Raw genomic sequence first — 22,683 nt, 5'->3', positions numbered from 1 at the left:
TATATTTTTAGAGTTTAGTGACAGAATACAAATCTCCTTAATGCATGGCTTAATAGGAGACAGCTGGATTCTCATGTCAACTTCTGCTTTTAATCTGTTGTGATAATACGTATCATGCAGCCGCTGGAAAACTCTACTGTACATTCTTAAGAGAATGAGGGTAAAAAGGGCAAGTAACATTTTAGTATTAATATGAAAATAGTTTTGACCTCACGGACCCCCTGAAAAGTTCTTGGGAACTTCCTAGGGATCCCTAGACCACAGCTTGAGAATCATTGAATCAAAATATAATAATGCCATCCTCTATCCCATTATTTTAAAGACAAGGTGAAATTGGGGCTCAAAGAGCTTCATGTCCCTGAAAAGTTCATATACTAAACAGTGGATGGCAAAGCTTCCGCTCTGCTGACCTGCAATGTGACAACTCTTCAAAACACAGCTCTGATCTTGCCCTCTCACTCTTTAATGTAACATGTAGACCACTTTATCCATTAATAGTATATGACAATAGCTAACATTTACTGAACATTTACTATGTATTAAGCCTTGTTCTAAGCCTGTTACATGTATCAATTAAGCAAATCCTCACAACAAATACTATTATTGTCCCTATTTTACAGGAGAAACTGAGTGACAATAAAGTTAAATAAGTTCCTTCAAGGTCACCATGCTTTAAAGAAAGAGCCAGGATTCAAACCTTGGAAGCCCAGCTCTTAACCATCATGCTTTGCCACAACTTAAGTGTCACACAGGCAAAGGAGGTTTATTTTGGGGCGCCTGGGTGGCTCAGTTGGTTAAGCGTCCGGCTTCGGCTCAGGTCATGATCTCACGGTTCATGAGTTCGAGCCCCGCATCGGGCTCTGTGCCGACAGCCCAGAGCCTGGAGCCTGCTTCGGATTCTGTTTCTCCCTCTCTCTCTGCTCCTCCCCTGCTATCGCTCTCTCTCTCTTTCTCAAACATAAATAAGCATTAAAAAATAAAAATAAAAAAGGAGGTTTATTTTACTCACAGACGCAGAGCTTCAATGGGACCTTACTTCTTGGAACTCATGGAGGAGATGGGAGTAATAATGAAGTCAGAACCAGGACACTGAGGTGCCAATCATGCAGCAAGCTATGGGGCCTGGGGAGCCAGTAGGGGATGCTTTGGCTGAGGTTGTGAGTAGATGGGGATGGAGGAAGTAGAATGGAAAAGCACCGTGCCCCATCTGGTCTGCACTCTAGGTGAGTGTGAGCGTGTGTGTGTGTGTGTGTGTGTGTGCGCGCACGTGCAGGCATGTGCAAGCAGAAAGGTGGGGCAGTGCTGCAGAGAAAGTTACTGTGTGGATTTGAGGTTTACACAGGTGACAGCAGTTGTCTGTCCTCTTTTTCTCCTTCCCTGGAATGCCGAGCAGTTAGCATGGCAAGGGCCCTCCACAGCACAGTGCCCCGACATGCCAGGGCACACGGACGTGCCACCTCCAGCTGCCTACACTCTCTGGTCCCACAGCTGGCTCGGGAGTACCCGAGTGCTCACCGAAGTCTGAAAACCTGTCTGCCCCCGCAGGGGGGCTACCAGAGCCTTTCACCTGCTGCTGCTCACAGTCCAGCACACCGTGGTGTAGCTTGCACTGTTAGTATTTTCTATTAACAGATTCTGTTTCTAGAACAGCTTTAGAGTTTCAGAAAAATTGAGCAAACAGATCCCACATACCTTTCCTCCCACCAAACAGTTTCATTTATTATTAACATCATACATTACTATAGTACATTTGTTTTTATTACAATTAATTAACCAATATTGATGTATTAACTAAAGCCCCTTAGGATTTATTTCTCTCTGTTGATTTAAAATAAAATTGTATTCTTTTGTTGCTTTTCATCTCATTTTTTATAGCAATAAAAAACATATAGCAATAGCTCTTATTCATAAACTGGGACATTATACTTCGATGTACTTACAAAGGAATCCCCTCTGTCCCTTTGTGGGACTGAAGGAATGAATTTATTTAATGACGACCATAATCCAAGCACTATTCCGTGTGAATTCAGTTAGAAAGGGAATTTAAACTTTTGCCTTAAACCACAAATCACCCCTACTCAAGACCAACCAAGCCTGTGATTAGTAAGCAGTGTAAACAAAGATGCTTAGGGCTCTGAATCCCTTCTTTGATGTGGTGACAGCCTTTCTAGGGCAGGATGCTGGCATGTACCACATGGTGTGTCCACATCTGCCAAGTTCCTAAATCCAAGTTCCCCCTGTCAGGCTGACTAGAATAAGCCATGGATAAGAAAAGTTCAGATAAAGATAAATATATTCAATTCCTCCTGCCAACCATTCTCCTTGCTTCTCTGAGACATTTCACACTGGTGGCCAAGTTCTCTTTCATGAGGTTCTCTCCTCCCCTGCCTTCTGTGACTCTATCCCAGCCCAGGGAACCTGCCACCACTCTAACCACTTCTGCTTCTTTGCTCGTTCCTCTTCCTCATGCCTTCTCCCACCCCTCCCCCCACATGTTGATGTTTGGACTTTTGGCCTCTGGATTTCTCCTGCTTTCCTCACATCCTCTCTTCAGTAAGAATAAAAAATGGGCAACTTGAGGGGCACCTGGGTGGCTCAGTTGGTTAAGTGTCCAACTCTTGATCTTGCGAGGCTCAGGTCATGATCTCATGAGCGTCAAGCTCTGTGCCAACAATGTGGAGCCTGCTTGGGATTCTGTCTCCTGTCTCTCTGCCCCTCTCCTGCTCGTGCTGGCACACACATGCTCCCTCCCTCCCCCACCCTCTCTCAAAATAAATAAATAAACTTAAAAATTTTTAATAATAAATAGGCAACTTGTAAATAGAAAATTTCCAAATCTCTATGAACAGCCCCAATCTCTCAAGCAAAACTTCCTCTGTCTGCCATGTATTTGAGGCAGATATGTTGTTCTTAAAAATGTGACAGCAGAGTCAAACCATCTGGCTTCAAACCCTGGCTCTACAACCTCCTAGCTCTATGACCTTGAATTTGACTAACCTATCTGTAACTCAGTTTCCTCATCTGTCAAGTGCGAATAGTAACGATATTTATCTCATGGAGTTATCAGAAGAATTAAATGAAATAATTAGGTAAAGACATGAGAATGGTACCTGGCACATAGTAAGTGCTCAATAAATGAAAACACAGGTCCCATTAGCCTTTAGCCAAAATTCTTGGGGTGAAAAGGGTTTCAGAATGCGTTTTTTAGCTTAGAGAGGAAGTATGGTACCTGTCATATATATTATGTGACGCCTTCCCCCAGGGAGGGTCTCTGGGGCAGCGCTTCCACGGCACAGGCAGAACATGAACAGGTATTCCCCCACGCACCTCTGTCCTGCTTAGCCTCTCCTGAAGTTAGTTTGGGACTTTATCACTAGTTCTGACCAAGAGCTGGGAACATAACTGAGTTCTACACTCTCTTCTTTGGTGGCCACATGTTCCAGGTCAGTGGGGCCACCCTCGATCAGGGTTCTGACTGTGGGGAACACTGTCCTTCCCTTCCCCACACTGGGCATATTGTGTTAAGTCACCTAAGACTTAGGGTTTTTCTGTTAACACAGTACAAGCTAGTTTTTGTAGTGAAAAGTGTGAATACTCACAATAAGTGGAATAAAGAAAGACTATAAACAGCCCTATGTCCACTCAAACCAGGTTTTGCTGCCAAATGAGTCTGCCACAAATTTACCAAAAAAAAAAAAAAAAAAAAAAAAAAAAAAGTCTTTCAGTTTCCAGTACCGTTTGGATTTCAGAAATGCAGATAAAGGATTGTGGACCCGCAAAAACACACATACACACATGCATACAATCTGAATTTTTTTTTTTTTTTACTATGATCTCAAACTCAACCTCACTACATGTATGTTTGCACCAACCATCCTCCTAAACTAGTCTCCTTTCTCATCAATGCCATTTCTAACATTGGTACCACTGCTCTCTTGGCTGAAGACAAACCTCTGAGTTCCACTTGATTCTTTCCTTCCTCTCCCCTCCAGTTCTCCCTTCAAAGGCCTCTGGGACAGAACCCCACTTCCCATTCTCTCTGTCATCACTCTCACTGAGACCCTTTCCCCTTACTCCTGGATTCCTAAAGCGGCCTCTGCACTCCTGAGCTCCCTCTGCCAACACAGTCTACATTCCTCTACGGTTTCAGTCATCTTAACCACCACTTTCACCATGTCCCTTCCTTGTTCAAAAAGTAATCAGTGACACCCCTGATCTATGCAATAAAGTCTAAATCCTCAGCTGTCATTCAAAGTCCTCTGGAATTTAAGCTCACTCAGTTTACCTAGCCATCTCACACTGTCCTCAGCAGGACTGCTCTCTCCGGCCCAAACAATGCCCACTCTATTTCCTGAAATAAGCCAGGTTCGTTCTTTGCCCTAAGCCTTTAGCCTTTCAGTTGCCTGACCTGGAGTGCCACCCTTCCTCCTGTCCACCTAGCTAAACATTCACACATTCCTTCACAGCCTAGTTAAGTGCTACCCCCTCCAGAAATGACTCTGTAACTCCTTCGGCTCAAGCTCACCTTACACTTTCGTGGCACTCACTATCTGTATCGTATATTTAGGCATCGTTGCATCCTACCTCAGTTTCTTTTTTTTAATGTAGTTTTCATTTCCCAATAAGACTGTATGGCTCCCAGGGTACAGGGAACATAACACATTTCTTTGTATATCTAAGAGGCTTGACTACAGGCACATGTTGAACTGAAGGGAGAGGTGCCATCCCTGCTAAGAAAAGAAGTTCCAGTATAAAAATTCAGGTCTAGGCAAGTTCAAGTCGCCTGCCCACCACAGCCAATCTCAGGAAGATAGTGTAGGCCTCCTGGCTGAACTACAGATTTGGGAACTCAGCAGGGACAATAGGAGTAATCAACAATGATGCCAAACTGAAGTAGAAATAACCTTCTCAAAGTCTAAACTCAACAACTGAACATGCAACCCAAGAAAGCTCCCAGGAATCCCTGTACAAATCTGGGTTTATTAAACAAATGTTTGCGAACTAACTGGATTTGACAAAGGTTTCAGCTAGCCATTGTTCAGAGTGCACTCTGATTCTGTAGCTCTCCTTTTCCCTGTATTTGCTATGTATCTTTAATGGCTCCCATGTTTTTGGCACTAGAGTCCTTATTTTGCCAAAGATAAAAAATGAAAAGAAAAAAAAAAGGACAACAAAAATAATTTTGTGTGGGTCTGGAAAGTCCTAAGGGCAACGGAAGAGATGACTGTAAAGCAACCTTCTCTGCCCTAGTTCTTTCTATATGCCCAGTCCTTGCACTGTGTCTGGCATGCAGGAGCAGCTCAGTGAGCATATGAATGAATCAATGATTGAATGGTATATTGCTTAGCTATTGCTGCCTAATAAACCACTGCTACACACACACGCACACACACACACAAATATAAATATATACATATATGTATAAAATATAAATAAAGCAGCCTTCTTACAAAATAAAGTATCAGGCTTATATATTGCTTTATGTTTCATTTTCAAACTAGCCAGACAATCTTATCAACAACCTCTGAAAGAGAATGGAAGTCCTGAAGAGCCAGGTCTGTCACAGTAAAAGCAAAAGACAGTCTGCTCAATCACTGGCCATACTGGAGGAACAGCCCCCAGAATTTTCCTCCTTTAGAACTGATAGCCAAGAGTCCTGTCCTGCTAGTGCCTGAAATGAGGAAAGCAACTTTTCCATTCTGAAGCACCCACTAGTGAACACCTGCAAAGTCAGACCCAGAGCCTGGATGCTATTCAAGCCTCTACTTACCAGTTACTGGTAAGACTTGAGAGAAACGGGAATTAAGGATTCTATTTCTTCCTCCCCTGGGATTTTAAGAAATTAGGCTAGCTTCAGAAATTTGCAAAGAACTATCTGATAGACAGGAATAACAATCCAATAAAGGTAGAAAACCTTAACCTTTTCAGTTCCATGACAGTATGCAGAATTCTGATTAGAGGCTTTCACTAGAACTCATACCTGCAGTGCCAGAACATAACAGAGTGATGTAATCACTACCACTTTACATCTGTACATCTGTTTTACGATGTACAAAATGCTTTACATTCTGCCTGTGACCTTACAACAACTTTAAGAGGTAGACACAACGGGTATTATTTCAGATGGAAAAACTGAGGTTTAGAAAGATGATTAGACTTATATACAGTAAAATTACTGTGACCAGGAGTCAGAAGATCTGGGTTTGCTTCCTGGCTCTACCAAATACCTTTGCGTAAGCACTCTGCAAACTTTTAAGCATCATACACATGCTTACAGTTGTTAGTGCTATCAACTGTTGTTGTTGAAAGCACTCGGTAAACTGTAAAATCCTAGGTTAATGGATTATTAACAACTCCAAGACTTCTAGGCCAGTACTCTTTTCAGTACACTAAGCTGTCAGCTTCACAGAGAAATTGCACCTATTGATAAAGCACTGTGAGCTGATGACTGCTAAAGGGGTGTTGCTCATCACCGCCTGCAAAACTGTCCGTAGGCCCCAACCACACACTGGGATGGGCCACACATCTAAGATTGTTCGGCCAGCTCTAACAAGGCTGTAGGCTTCCAGGGATCTAACGTACAAGAGGAAGAATGCAGGGGCGCCTGGGTGGCGCAGTCGGTTAAGCGTCCGACTTCAGCCAGGTCACAATCTCGCGGTCCGTGAGTTCGAGCCCCGCGTCGGGCTCTGGGCTGATGGCTCAGAGCCTGGAGCCTGTTTCCGATTCTGTGTCTCCCTCTCTCTCTGCCCCTCCCCCGTTCATGCTCTGTCTCTCTCTGTCCCAAAAATAAATAAACGTTGAAGAGGAAGAATGCAGAGAACCCAGATCCTACCTCCTAGCAAAGAGTTCAAAGTTGAGCACCTCATTGCCCATGTACGTCCAAAGCTGCTCAGAACGTTTAGTTGTTGCCAAACGCATTCTCTTTTTCAATTAGTTACCTAGCTTGCTCATTTAGGCAAGAGGATGCCTGAAGTCCTGCTAAGCAGAGATATTAAATTAGGTTTTCCAATTCTTCCAGGCCTCAGCTCCGCAGCAATTGTCAATCCATAGCTCCTCTGGCTTTCCTTTGCTGTGTCCAGCTTGAGCCCTGTAAGGCTCTGCTAATCTTAGCGCTGCCCTGTGGCCAGCACTGCGCTTCTCATGCTGCAGTAAGTGCCCTTTGCCTCTGTCAGTACCATCCCCTGCCTGAAAAAGCAACCTTTCTAACCAAACACTTGGTTACTTTCAACTGGTACTCTGCAATTTGAATCTTTAGCCCTATTTGACATTTCCTAGCTCAATTTGGCATCTCTTAGCCATTTAAATTAGGTTTTGATCTTTCATTCTTCTCTGCTAAGTATGGACTTTCTGGCAGAGGAACTGGTAATGGAGAATACAGTTTAATCCTATCCCAAGCCTAAGCAAACAACAACAATAATAACAAATAGGGATTCAGTCTGTAAAATCCTACGTTAACAGATTATTAACACTGGCAGACTCCTAGGCCAGGTTCTTTTCATTACACTAAGCTATAAACACATCTCCCTCCAAAGGTTTCCTCCACTTTCATCTCACCCCATCCTTCCTAGAAATATATTCACTGAGACTTTCTCCTCCTTTCTCCTTTTGGATTTTGCTGAAGAATACCTCCCCTGGTCAGAAGCTGAACATCTGCTACAATTCCCAGGAGAGGCCATTCTACAACCTTGACTTTATTATTTTTTTTTTTAATTTTTTTTTTCAACGTTTATTTATTTTTGGGACAGAGAGAGACAGAGCATGAACGGGGGAGGGGCAGAGAGAGAGGGAGACACAGAATCGGAAACAGGCTCCAGGCTCCGAGCCATCAGCCCAGAGCCTGACGCGGGGCTCGAACTCACGGACCGCGAGATCGTGACCTGAGCTGAAGTCGGACGCCCAACCGACTGCGCCACCCAGGCGCCCCAACCTTGACTTTATTAAGGGGGAAAAATGATCTTGACATTTTCATTGCCCTTCTGTCTGATATTAGCATACAACTTTGAGCTTCCATTTCTAAACAGTCATGTCAGTTCCACAGCTTCACTACCCCCCAGCCCCCATGCCTCTGGAATAGAATCTTAGATAGGATTCTCATGAATGAGCTTATCACAATGTATAGAAACACATGACCTGTGTGGAAGAATGAATGTACACCAATGAATTGCTAAACACCTCCAGCATGCACTTAATTTCTTGCCCAGCAAACCAACAGTCTCTTATAGTATATAAAGTTGTGCTGTCCAAGACAGTAGCCACTAGCCACATATGGCTATTTAAATTTAAATTAATTAAAATTAAATAAAATCTGGGGTGCCTGGGTGGCTAAGTCGGTTAAGCGTCCGACTTCGGCTCAGGTCATGATCTCACAGTTCGTGGGTTCGAGCCCCATGTTAGGCTCTGTGCTGACAGCTCAGAGCCTGGAGCCTGCTTTGGATTCTGTGTCTCCCTCTCTCTCTGCCCCTCCCCTGTTCATGCTCTGTCTCTTTCTCTCTCAAAAATAAATAAACATTAAAAAAAATTTTTTTTAAATTAAATAAAACCTAAAATTGACTTCCTCAGTTGATCAATAGCTATGTGTGGCTAGTGGCTATCACACTGGACAGCACAGATACAGAACACTTCTATCATCACACGAAGTATACTGGACAGCACTGACAGACACTGCTTATGAATAATACTATCCTGCAAATTGGTGGCTAAAAGCACAGAATACAGGTTATAAGTAACCAGTGCTCCCTACAAATCCACTAAAATGACTTGTCTGGGAAATGAACTCCACACTCTTCCAGCACTTGGATCAGATTTGAAAGCACATTTTAGCTTTAATGAGTAATGTGGTTCCTTCCCCAAAATTTCTTTTTCTTACAGCCCCTGCACATGAGCTTGTTGTTACTGTGGGGCTGTTCAGAAGGGCTGAGCTCCTACTGCTGCTGTGTTTTTTCTTTAAAAACAAAAAAACAGGTTAATAATGTGTATCCTCCATGCAACAGAAAAAGTATGATGATATTCAAGTAAACTGTGGGTCCTTAGAGCCACTACCTCTTGTTAAGGTTACTTCTTAACCAGCAGTCAATCCTTTTCACAGCCTTCTCCCTTCATAACCACTAACTTTATTCCAATAACACAGCAGCAGGCACAGTAAAGATCAGGACTTTTCTTATAATAGTTTTTAGGCTCTAAGCAGAGGATCTCTAGGGGCACCTGGGTGGCTTAGTCGGTTGAGTGTCCGACTTCAGCTCAGGTCATGATCTCACGGTTCCTGGTTTGAGCCCCAAAACAGGCTCTGCACTGACAGCTCAGAGCCTGGAGCCTACTTTGGATTCTGTGTCTCCCTCTCTCTCTCTCTGCCCCTCCCCTGCTTGTGTGCACTCATGCACTCTCTCCCCAGAATAAATAAATAAACATAAAAAAAAAAAAGAAGAAGAAGAAAAAGAAGGATCTCTAAAAGGTAACTCCCTTCAAGGAATGATCAGAGGCCATGCCACCCTCCTCTTCCCGGCCTGGTCCATTTGGGCCTTCCAACTCAAGAAAACTTCCCCTTTTCACCTAACTGATATCCACACTATCAGCCCCATTTGGAGAAAGATCAGCTGACTGGAGCAGCACACTCCACATAGGAAGACAGGAAGGAAAGTGAGGTCATTAGGCTCAAGCCTGGGGGAGGGGACTCACTTCTGGTAAAATGCTCCTTCCAAAAGCAGCTTTGAATAGCAAAGAGTTACCACAAGGCAGAACCCACACAATTAGACAGAATAATGTATGAAAATAGTAAAAGAATGGGCCCTATTCCCCCAGTTCTGTAAGGTAGCCATAAAAACAAACCAGCCTTCTAAGCTAATCCTTCTGTTATATCATGAAACAAAAGGATGCAGGGTTCCCCAGTTTTCCTAAGGCAGGAAATACTCTGGGAGACTGTATCTAGCAAGACCTTAGACAGAAAAAGTTCTAGGGCCTTACTTTTTCTCTAGGAACCAAGGATTCTTCTGAAGAATTGGTAGACGAGGTGCAAATGAGGAAAGAGAAGGAAGGTTAGCTGATAAGGAAGTGAACCACAAAGGAGAATGGCATGTACAAATTTTCACCAAATACACTAAATATGCCATATGATATAGCACTAGATAACCCACTAGGGAGGAAAGCTCCCCATCATTCACTCCTCTCTGAAGGCCAAAGTACCCAGGAAACAGGGAGTTTGTAAATGACACTAGAGATGGGAAAAAGATTCTCAACAGTGCACAGGTTTAAATGTTAATAAAAATAGTAACTACTTTCCTAAAGAAGCACACAACTCTCAGTAGAGTAGACACTCTCAACTACCTAAGTTACTATAAGGGGAAACAAGTGTAAACAAAAATAATAAAATCACTCATTGTTACCTTTAGAATATATTATGTGACATCTTATTAAGTAAATTTCCCTTCCTGATTATATTTTACATATGCTAAAACTAAAATTAACTAACTTTTCCTGAGTATACACTGTAAGGTAGCTAAAAAACCTCCTGAGAGATTATGAATCTGGATTAAACATCTGCCAATAATCAGTAAAGGAAGAGTTACATGAATACTGTCCCCATAATACATGAAGGAATTATTCTTATTCTCCACAGATACAACACTATACACAAGGTCAGATGCACAAGGCTTTGGGGATCCAGATCAGGACCCACACCTGGCTGGTATATACCACTCACCATTTACTAAACTCTGAAAGAAAGGGGCAAAAAGCATTCTAACCTGGTATTAGAGTATCCTTGGCTTCTCAAATATTGCCCATTTGAAAACCCCTTCCCAGCAACTGTAGGTGGGTCTGCCATGGCCACACACACCTGCCTATTTGGGTGACCCGTGTCTTTGCTCTTCATGGTCTCATATCCAGGCACCCGGTGACGTCGGCTCATCTGGAGGGCCACCAGATCCTTCATGATTGAGTTCAATGCCTCCTGTTCGTCTGCAATGAAAGAGAGCACATGGGCTAAGATACTTTAAAATGGACCACAGGTAAGTGCTGAATCACCAAATTGTACACCTGAAAGTAGTACTACACTGTATGGTAACTAATTGGAATTTAAATAAAAACCTAAAAATAAAATACAGACCAGCAAATTAGTACTAAAAATTGTAAGTTCTGCCCAGGTAAAACGACAGATCCTATAACTATAATCACATGCATTTGATGTCTCTGAAAAGTAGATAACTGAGGTCAGACTCTGGCAATTTGAATTTTAATGGATTCTTAACATATCTCCAATCAGATTTCTGGCAGCAATATTTACCAATTCACTGGCGGCAAGGGAGTTGCTCAGACAGGGCAATTCTTCCAGTGCCAGAGAAACTCAATCAGGAAAAACAAATGAAAAGTTGGAGTGAACAACAACCAGCACAGTGTAGTAGGGTACTGAGTGAAAAGATGAATTCATGGAGAGCTGATTATGGGACAGAGTCACACACAGACTTATTCTTAAAGCATCCCAGGTAGAAAAGCACATTAAAAAAAATTTTTTTTAAGTTTATTTATTTTGAGAGAGAGAGAGAGAGAGAGAGAGCAGGGGAGGGAAGAGGGGGGAGAGAGAATCCTAAATAGGCTCTGCACAGTTTGCACAGAGCCAGATGTGGGGCTCAAACTCATGAACCGTGAGATCTTGACCTGAGCTGAAACTAAGAGTCTGACTGAGGCATCCAGTTGCCCCTAGAAGAACATACTTTATTTATTTATTTATTTATTTATTTATTTATTTATTATTATTTTAAGATTTATTTATTTTGGCGGGGGGGGGGGGGGGGGAGGGGGAGAGTGCATGAGCAAGCAGGGAGGGCAGAAAGAGGAGACACAGAATCCGAAGCAGGCTCCAGGCTCTGAGCTGTCAGCACAGAGCCTGATGTGGCACTTGAACTCACACACCATGAGATCAAAACCTGAGCCAAAGTCTCAGATGCTTAACCTACTGAGCCACCCAGGTGCCCCTAGAAAAGCACATTTTAAAAGGTACCAAACAAGGACTTCAAGGTAGCTGCTTTGAACAGAAGTTGTTTTACATGCCTAGCCTTTGAGCACCCCCCCTCCCAACTCTTTACAAGTTTATAGGCCTTCTGCTTCCCACAGGGAAGTGAAAAGGCAGTTCTATTGTTTTTCTTCCCTAACTGGCCAAGCAATGCATTGTCTCTGCCTTACTGGCATTACTTTTAATCCCCTTTTCTTGAAATAGCAGAGTACTGGAATTCTCATGCATTGAAGACAAGTGGCCAAAACCCAGAACTCAAACCAGCCCAATTCCATGTTTTGCAAAATTCTCCCAGGTCTTTCAAGACATCCTTGTCTACTCAAACAGCATTTGGGAGTTGAAAATAAATCTGTTGATCTGGAAAGGAACATGACAGATGAGTTGTTACACTTGTTTTGGTGACGACTGAGTCACTTGAGGACCAGAAGCACAGCTTAAAAGAAGCAAGTACAAAAGACTCCACCCATAAAGCACCTATCTTTTGTCTTTCATCATCATGCCTTGGAAATATTCTAATACTTTGTGGAAAGGAAAGAACAGCCTGAAGTATAAGAAGTAAATCTGTGCTATTTGCCTCTCTTCTTTCTAGATCAAATCTGCTCGGGTACCCTACATGCCCTCTGAGAAGGTGCAGGAAAGGAAGGAGAAAGGTGCCCATTGTAGAGGTTTCTGACTGCTCATAAAAGTAAAATTAGACTTAAAAATGTGCAGGAAAAACATGAGTAGAGTAGCTTCCTATCTAATTCCATTTCAAAATATATACCAAAGTATGTTTGAGAGGTGATGTAGAACCAAAAGGATAAATAAATGGGATAATGAGTAAAAAGAAAGTGGGTACCTACAAAAAGACATTTGTCAAAATTAAAACACATACATCCCATCAATTATTTTATATTTCCTAGTGATTTTCCTATAGGCTCCTTAAAGAAAGAGACTTGCATATTTTGTTTTTTTAACTTCCCAACAAAAGTTTAAAAATTAGAGCATAACATCTAAGCTAGGAAGATTGGCTTATATATACAATATACATAAGCTTATATATTATGTATATTTAACATGTGTATACGATGTTTGGACCAACTGTAACAGTAAATTGGGATCACTATAAGGAGGATCATGACTAGGTATGTGTTTTCTGAGGCACATCCAGTGAGTGATATTCTTAACAGCAGAATACATGGAGTTTTCATTATCAAGATAACCACTCTGAGAACTGGTAATTTCTGTTGTTGTCTAAACTCAGATACTGAACTGAGATGGATGTGAGTACACACAGAGACGCATGCTTTTTAAGTCAAATCCACAACAAGCAGGACTACAGAAAGCGTTTCTAATTCTGTGTAAGATGATACTATTATAAGAGCTGGTTTATCAGGTTGACAAATTCTGTTTCCAGGAAGCTAACCAGTTCCTGGCATTACTTCATGGATAAACTTGTTTGGTAGTTCCAGCGCTGAGAACACATTTGAGGAATGGTTTGGCACCATCTCCTGAAACCCGGGATAAATGACACAAATGACACAGGGTAACAGAATCTGATTTTGTGTCAAAGTCAAAAACATTGCTAGAGGCAGACAGGTTCTTAAACTGATACTTCAAACTGAGGACATGGATAAAGACAGGAAGTAAATCAAGTGGCTCTTTTAGGCATTTCTTCCTGGATTGAGATTTTAACTTAATTATTAACCCTCCAGTATGGTATTTCTTAAAAATAAAAACAATCAAACAAAAATTTTAAAAACAAATAGCAGCTTTCTTAGCGTTCAGCAGTCATTTATATGTAGTCAAAAGACCTGGATTTAAGGAGGCTTTGAACAAATCACTATTCTCCCTAAACCTCAATTTCCTCATCTATAAAATGGAGATAAATAAATATATCATATCACAGAGCTGCTGTGAGAGTTAAAAGAAAAACGAACTTACAAATTATTCCCTCGTGGTACCTAACACTTAGTAATGCTAAAAAAATGTTGGCTATTATTTTCAATGGAGAAAGGTCAATGGGCAAAGACTGGACACTACTTAATCTATCCTAACGCTTAATTTTATTCCTGAATTTTTATTAGTCATTACCAATAACCATTTACTGAGTACTAATATGTGTTATACATTAGATAGTTTTGAAAGATACTTCAAGCTGTTCAAACTCTAGGAGTAAATGGATGAATGACACCGAAATACAAGGTTACACAAGTAAAGCAATTGATTTAGACAATATACAAACTAGAGCACATAAATACATCCGTGTAAAAAAATTTTTTACAGTGTGATTAGCAAGAGGTTTTATAGACAATTTTACATAACTATTAATAGAATAAGGATTCTTTCAGAAAAGCAAGCTTTTCCAGCTATGTAGGAGAGATTAGAAAAATAAACTTAAGAAAGGACCTAAAAGCAAGTGAGGGGCTGAAGGGAAGAAAACTGGGTCAGGGATTGAAGCTCAATGAATATTAATCCTTATTGAGTAGAGTAGGAAGAAGGTATGCTGGCAAAGATTTTAAGAGGTCTGGAAAAATACAAGAGTGACACCACAGCAAGTCAGGACCAAAGAAAGACAGTAGCAGGCATAGACCAGGCAGGTCCAATACAGTGATAGAGGCAGAAACAAAATTTTAAAGGGAATCAAGAAGTTGGAGATTAAAAGGAAGTTGGAAGTAGTGGAAATCAACAATTCATTTGTGAACTTTACACATGAACAACTTGAGGCTGGGGTAATAGTGTGCTATCACCTTGAAAAGATTTCCTGAGGATGGAGGTGGTTTGACACACTTAAAAGCTACTAGGAAGAAGCACAGAGGAAGAAGTTAATTCTAGAGATTAAGAGGTTATGACTATGGAGGCAAGTATTCATAGAAAATAGAAAAGAAGGGATCTATGAAACTAGGATTAGAGTTCAGGCTTGAAAAGTGGAAGCTCTTAAGCAGTCTTAAGTGGACGGCTATCCATAATTATCCAGCAGCATGTACTTCTTCTCTGGATACCCCGACCTATGGTATGGGGGCTGCCAGGCAGCATATTCCTCTTTCCTTAGCTCCAGCAGGAAGTCAATCTTCCAGAATGAACTATTACTTCTTTCTAAAAGCAGGGTCTTGGGGCGTCTGGGTGGCTCAGTCGGTTAAGCATCCGACTTTTGATTTCAACTCAGGTCATGATGTCACAGTTTGTGAGTTTGAGCCCATCGGGCTCTGTGCTGACAGCGTAAAGTCTGTTTGGGGTTCTCTCTCTCTCTCTCTCTCTCTCTCTCTCTCTCTCTCTCATTCTCTCCCCCGCCCCCCGCCAGTCCCCTGCTTGCACGCTCTCTCACTCTCAAAATAAATAAATAAACATTATTTTAAAATAAAACATAAAATAAATAAATAGAAGCAGGGTCTTGGGCACCTGGGTGGCTCAGTTAGTTGAGCATCTGACTCTTGATTTCGGTTCAGGTCATGATCCCACAGTTCATGGGATGAAGCTCCGCATCGGGCTCTGCACTGACAGTGCAGAGATTGCTTGGGATTCTCTCATTCAAAATAAATACATAAACATTTAAGTAAATAAAATAAAAGCAGGGTCTTAAGGCACTCCTGTTTATGAATCCCCTTGGCTAAAACCCCAGAAAAGTTTCCAGTAGCACCATGTCCTTCAGTAAACATTGTTGTCCTGTGTAACATCTGTTTACTATGTCAGACACCCCTTTCCATATATACAAATCCCTACAGTAATGTTTTAATTGTTGTGTTCACTTAACTAACAATGTTATTTCTTCATGTGGCCAACTCTTTACCCAGTTCTCCCAGATCATCTGTGTATACTGCTAACCCAGGAGATGCTGTCTTCAGAATGTCTTTATGTCAGATTTTACTATCTTACTCTTCGTGACATTTCTCACACTCCCACTGCCTCCACCTTGTCAATACCTGGGCAAACATCATTTTATAGAAGTATAAGCAAAAAGGTCTGAGCCTCAATTCATAAGAAACTTTTTTCCTTCATGGATATGGTTGAACCTTTGCTAGATCTCAAAGTCAAACCCTGGTGTTTATTTTTCTGTTTCTGGGATATCCCATAACAGCCCTTCAAAAATAACTAATGGTGGGGGGGCACATGGGTGGCTCAATTGGTTTTGTCCAACTCTCGATTTCAGCTCAGGTTTTGATCTCAGGGTCGTGAGTTCAAGCCCTGTGTTGGGCTCCACACTGGACACGGAGCCCACTTTAAAAAACAAAAAAATTTTTTAAAAGTAACTGATGATCCAAAATTTAAAAATACATGTTACAAAGTAAGCCATTGCTTCCTCATAAGAATCAACATATCACCACTATATTTTATTTTAATGTTTAATGAAATTAACCCAAAGGTCTGGAGACTGTAGGATTATGTATGTTTATCCCAAAACTACAGAATTGATGTCTCCTTCCTATGCATCTTTACACCGTTTTGACAAAGTACCTACAACAACTCCTTGCACTTATTTGTTTACATGTTTCTGGTTCACCTTACCTAACTGTAACTTCTTAAGGACAGGATAAATGCAGATACAGGGCCTAATACTGCACCTGACACATAAGAGACATTCAAATGGGCAAAGAATAAAGGAATAGCTTACATAGACAGGACCAAGAAAACGGTTTCTTATCTTTTATGTATTCCCCTAAGTAACACTCAGTTGGATAGATATTTACTTTTTATAAATGCCTAAAATTCAGTTTTAAAGTCCAACTGTCATTTAAAAAATATCAGAAACCTAGTCAACACATGGCCAGCTTGACTCATTAAATTGTGACCCAAATTTCAATCAAAACAGTTGTTGACCAGAGTCTATATAGAGACTGGTCTAACTTGGAGCTCCCAGTTAGCCTTGGAAGGAGCCTCGGAAGGTTGTTGGAACTTTAGAGATGCAAGGTGTCTGTAAATCACAATGATTCTGACTTCTAACCAAGCTATCAAACCAGAACGACACCATCCTTAATCCTGTACTCAGTTTACTATAGTTTCCTGGAACGACACCATCCTTAATCCTGTACTCAGTTTACTATAGTTTCCTGTAACATTTCCAAATTGTTACATGTTTTTCAAAAACACTTCCCACTAAGTTTCAGAATGCACATATAAAAAGTCCAAATAAACACTCGTGAATTAGTCTCAAGTGTTACTAACAGCATTTGCCACATAATTACTAAAACTGGGATAGGGGCACCTGGGTGGCTCAGTTCGATAAGTGTCCAACTCTTGATTTCGGCTCAGGTCATGATCTCACAGTTTCTGAGTTTGAGCCCTACATTGGGCTCTGTGCTGACAGTGCAGAGCCTGCCTGGGATTCTCTCTCTCTCTGCCCCTCCCCTGCTCTTGCTCTCTCTCTCTCTCTCTCTCTCAAAATAAATAAATAAATAGAGTAAACTTTAAAAAAATAAATAGTAAATAAAACTGGGAGAGAATTCTAGCGTGACCAACAAAAATGACCAGTTAATCTGAATTTTTTTAATAGCCATAGTATCAAAGCCAAAAAAAAATTTTAAAAAGGTGAATTATTTCCATATTTCCTATTATTTACAGGGATAAGTGTAGTTCCCACTAGAAATTTACTGAGGCTAACAGCCAATATAAAATTTAACCTGTTTTTATTACCAACCCAAGTTGCCAAACAAGCTTGAGTGTGGGGCTTTGAACAGCTCACGGAAACATGACTGTTAACCAAAGAACCTACAGGGCAGGGAGTCAAATTAGTTTTGATCCTTTCCTCACTGGGCTGAAGTTTAACAAGTATAATGAATATACTAATAATTCTGTATGTCTCTCTTATCAACCTCTTGTTGATCGCAATTTATTTAGAACTACAGCAACTAAAGGAAACTAACCTGGGAATTTGAATTTTCATCACATACATCACCAAAGTGGAAACCAGTATTTAAGAAACAGACTCTGTGAGTGTGTGTGTGTGCGCGTGCATGTACACATATCCTTGCTGAACCTTATATAAAGTAAATTAAAGTTCTAGGTAGGTTCTGGAAGATTCAGTACTAGCTCTAATTGCATATCAAGGTCATCCACAAAAAACAGAGAATAGTATGAGAGGAAACTGCTGAAGAAAGGTAGGCAGTGGTTCTTAAACCAACTTGCCTAATATACTGCAGCCACCATGCAAGTTACTTCCCCTCTCAATGCCTCAGTTTCTTTACGTAAAACTGACATGCAGACAAATGATAGGGCCCTTTTTTTTCTCTGGGGTTCTGGCCCCTACCTATACAGTTCCTTTCCTCCCCATCACTGTCCCTCTATATACTCATACACTTAAAGTATATTTTTTAAACGTCTCGAAATGTGAAAACAGGGTGACATCTATTTTCATGTTAGATACTAAAATGTAATCAACACATCTGTGCACTCTTACTGATTTAGCGGTCCAGAAAGTGGGGAATGGGAGTCAGCCCACCCTCAAGTAATACACACTCCCTTTTGGGACTTAAGACTGCCCTCACAAGACAAAGAGGAAAGACTATCACAAACCAATTCAAGGATTGAGTTCGATCATCAAATTCCAAAACACAAGATAAATGTTGAAGGGGAGGACAAGAAGAATTATGTGCCCCATTTATAGTAATAAATGTCTGGTAAGTATTTGTTGAATTCTAGATTTAAATCACAGGCCTTACTGGGTTCCTTTTCTGCTTACTGTCACAGGAGACTTACCCCAGAAGAGCAAGCACTTTCGAAGCAAAGCATGGGAAGGAAGCAGTAAACCCAGCAAATGAACAAACCAAACCCAACCATTTCTGTGCAAGGGCAGCATGGAACAGAACAAGGCAATTCATTCAAAGCCATAGTGTAGAGACGGGCAGCAAAACAATATCTGCCCAATGTGACACAGCATACACTTAACCTTCTACAAAAATGACCTGACCTTGCTATAAGGCAAAGCAAATATTAACATTCCCTCTTCACGTGGGCACTTCACAGATGCAATGAATGCCTTTGCAAAGGATCCTTTCACTGAAATTTACTCCTTGATTTTTTAGGACAATACCAAACACTTTGCAAAACTTGTGATCGTGGACAACAGTATCACAGTAACTGATCCAACAAAAGTAGCAAAGAACATCTAAAATGTTACTTGCTTCATAACCTAGTCCAATAATCATTTGCTAAATTACCAAAAAGGACATGAAAATGTCAAATGCCGCGTGTGGAAGACATTAAAAGCGATTCTTAGATTACATCTTCACAAAAGAAATCGCAAGTATTGATAAAAAAAAAAAAATGACTGAACAGATTCTTTTACATAGCGAATGCTCCTTTAAAAAGTTACATAATTTCAGGGATGCCGCTAACTAAACATAATAAGTGTAAAACACTGCAACCGTATTTTTCAAAAAGTAGGACTAACTGGCAGTCCCCGACCAATTCCTAACCTCCGGCAATCTGCGTGCGTCTCGCATTTCTCAACCGCGCTGCCGATAACAGAGATTGTCGTTTTAATCACCTCCCAGCCTATCTCCCCGCACGCCCTCCCCCCTGAGCTGGGGCGCGCACAGGGCTGGAGAGCAAGCCCCGGGAACTCTCGCTGGCCGGCCTGTGTGAGCAAAGGGAAGGAAATGACACAGGCAGGAAAAAAAAGCAAATCAAGGAAAAGACACAACAGCAGCTGGGCCTGCACCAGCCTCCAGCCCGGGCCCCACACTGAGCTCCCGCTCCCCCGCCCTCGGGCTCGCGGTCCGGCTCGCTCGGGCCGGAGCGGGCTGCCCCGCTGAGCACGGGCCCTCGATTCCGCCGCCTCCTCCTCGGGATGCGCCTGCCGCGCGGCCCGGAAGGAGGCTGCCCAGTGGGCTCCGCCGGCCCGGACCGCCCCGGCGGGCCAAGAAAAACCGAACCCCGGCCCGGGCCGCCGAGCCGCGAGCGGGGCGGGCGGACGCCGGCGGTCCGCAGCCCGGGCCGGGCGGGCGGGCTGTCCATGCCTGTCAGGCGGCGGCCCAGGGTCCTCCTCCCCTCAGCCCGGGGCGGGGCGACGCGAAGCAGCGCGGGCAGAGGCCGGGGCGGTGGCGACACTCACCCATGGTGGCGATGGCGGCGGCGGCGGCTCGGACCCGAGTGTCACCTCCGCAGCCGGAGCTGCATGCCGGGGGCCCGGGCGGCGGGGACGGCAGCGGGCCTGGCTCCGCGCGGGGGGCGCGGGCTGCGCTCGGGGCCCCCGCCGCCTCCCCAGGCTCCGGCTCCGGCTCCGCCCGCGGCCGGGCGCTGTGGCATGGGCAGGGTGGCCCGCTACATCCCCGGCGCTCCTCGGCTCGGCCCAGCCCGGCCTCGGCGGCGCCGCTCGGCCCGCCCGTCCGCCCGTCTCTCAGTCCCGCAGTCGCTCCGTCCGGCCACCGTTCTCCACCTCAGGAACGCTCCGAAAAACAAACCGCTGGTCGCGCAGCTCGCCCCCTTGTCTGTCACTCACTGCAGCGCCCGCCAATCCCAGGCAGTCGCTGGACCTTCGTACCACCCCCGCTCACTTCGCTAGCCAATAAGAGGGAAGAAGTCGCTGCCCCAGTAGCCCCCCAACCCCACTCTCTCCCCAACACCCTAACTCTCAGCCGCCAGCTAATCATCAGCACCACACCATGAACCAATCCCGCCCACTCTCTCAGTATGCCAATGGGCGAAGCCAAGGCCGTTTCCGAAGGCTGTCTACCGCCTGCCAATCATCGAAACAGCACCCGGTTCCCTCTCTTCTAGCCAATCACGTAGAGGGCTCTGAGCACCCGCCTCTGCGCATCCTTGCCGTCTCAGCCTCCCTCTCTCCCCGGGAGGTGTTTGTTGCTCCAATCACAGCTCGCGCGTGAGGCTCCGCCCACATTCCCACCTCCCGTCAGTCACTGAAGGCTCGGCTGGCGCGCGGGCTGGCGGTGTTCCCCTCCGGCTACTTTGGGGCTGGAGTTTGGGAAAACGGCTGGAGGGGCCCCCGGCCTCCCGCCCTCTCAGCTCTCGGCAGTCCAGGCGGGCCCTGAGACCAGCGTCCTGCCCCTCCCAGTGCCCACACCGGGCGCGTAATAAGCGGGGAGAGTTCTGGCTCTGAGCGCTTCCCGGCGTGTGGCCACCTTTCCTGCCCGACCCCCTGACAACTCCTCTGGTCCAGACGTTGCGCTTGCCCGGAGGCGGGGGCGGACTCACCGGTGCCCGCCTTTTCCCGGGTCTCCTACCTCCGGGGCCACACCCTCCGAGGGGCTGGGATAGTACTGGAATGTGGGTCCTCGGGAGCCTGGGAGTTCCGCTGCTGGCCAGGGTAGAAAGCAGTAAGTGGCAAAGTCAGAGAGGTTCTTTCGGATAAGAGTTTTTTCTTTGGTTATGAAAGCAATACAAGCTCTTTGAATTAAAATTGAAAGAAAAAATTGCACCCCAGAAATAGTTTTATCTCTTTCCTACCAAGGTATACAACGTTTGACAAAAATGGCTTCATACTGTTTTGTAGTATGCTTACATTTTATTAAAAGTGTTTTCCCGTGCCACTGAAATATTGTTCCAAAACAATTGTACTGGCTGCATGATGTTTCAAAATAGAGAATGACCGTAATTAATTTCCCCAACCCCCATTGTTCAACATTTTCTACACCCACATCTTTAGATGCCAAGTCCATCACAGTTAATATGCTCTCCCTTCCTCTAGTCCCTGTTCCAGTGGAATATAAATCAGACGCCAGAATAATCTTCCCCTGATGCCATTTTCAACCGTCAGCTAAGAACCTTTAGTGGTGGCTTTGCTTTGGGTGTCAAATCGTTCAAGAACTACCTTAGACTCCTCTCTTTACACTCCCTCCTCCCCACAATATTTAATCAGGCCCCTTGTCCAAGCTGTTTCTTTTTCTCCAACGAGTTTTTAAGTCTGTCATTCTTCTTGATTAGATCCCTATTCAGTTTATTGTACTTCCTGAACTATAATAATCTCTTTCCTAGGGAGGGGAGAAAGAGCAAAGGGGAAAGAAAATTTATAATTATGTCATCTATTGTATGCCAGGCACATCGTCTCATTTTATCTTTCCCATAACTCTGAGGTAAACAATACTATTGGCATTTAAATGATGCAAGTGAAGCTCAGAGAAGTTTAAGTACCATGTCTGGGTAGGAGAGCCAGAATTCATACCCAGTCTGTCTGCCACCCAAAGGTCATGTTCTTCTACTAAGCCAGGCCAGTGTTTCTCAACTGCTTTTTCATGATCACCTCGCAAGGAGAAAATTTTGAATTAATTAAATGCAATTTTTTTTAACGTTTATTTATTTTTGAGACAGAGACAGGAGTGTGAGCAGGGGAGGGGCAGAGAGAGAAGGAGACACAGAATCCAAAGCAGGCTCCAGGTTCTGAGCTGTCAGCACAGAGCCTGACACAGGGCTCCAACTCCCAAACCATGAGATCATGACCTGAGCCAAAGTCGAACACCCAACTGACTGAACCACCCAGGCAACCCTAATTAAATGTAAATTCTAATGGGAGAAATTAAATACTAAGGAATAAGATTTTGTCAAGTAGGGTTGAGCTTTGAAGGCCACATACCATTGTATTATCTAACGTTTTTCTCATCCCTTACGAATCATTTTTTACCTCACTGGAGTATTACCCTGTTGAGAATGTGTGTAATAAGCCAGTGCTAGAGGTCCCAATATACCGGTCTGAGGCTCATATCTGACCCTTAATTGTACTGACCCGTGAGATTAAAAAAAAAAAAAAAAAAAAG

The 22,683-nt window shown here is 43.4% G+C and overlaps 1 protein-coding gene across 2 annotated transcripts in view; it reads right to left on the bottom strand.

Moving 5' to 3' along the window:
* Positions 1–20,290, bottom strand: part of MAP3K3 (mitogen-activated protein kinase kinase kinase 3) — a 61,005-nt gene extending 40,715 nt beyond the window's left edge. The window contains exons 1-2 of one of the 2 annotated variants that reach the window (XM_045489417.1): positions 20,028–20,290; positions 10,829–10,950 (exon numbers count right to left, since the gene is read on the bottom strand). In XM_045489417.1, coding sequence (XP_045345373.1) covers positions 10,829–10,950; positions 20,028–20,031 — 126 coding nt within the window. In that variant the 5' untranslated portion in view covers positions 20,032–20,290. The remainder of the gene's footprint in view (positions 1–10,828; positions 10,951–20,027) is intronic. The other variant, XM_045489418.1, reaches the window with a different exon arrangement.
* Between the last annotated feature and the right edge of the window lie 2,393 nt (positions 20,291–22,683).

The sequence above is a fragment of the Leopardus geoffroyi genome, chromosome E1 (genome assembly GCF_018350155.1).
Source record: "Leopardus geoffroyi isolate Oge1 chromosome E1, O.geoffroyi_Oge1_pat1.0, whole genome shotgun sequence".
NCBI classification, from domain to species: domain Eukaryota; kingdom Metazoa; phylum Chordata; class Mammalia; order Carnivora; family Felidae; genus Leopardus; species Leopardus geoffroyi.
The sequence above is the reverse complement of the archived record's forward strand: the minus strand, read 5'-3'. Positions and strand labels throughout refer to the sequence as shown.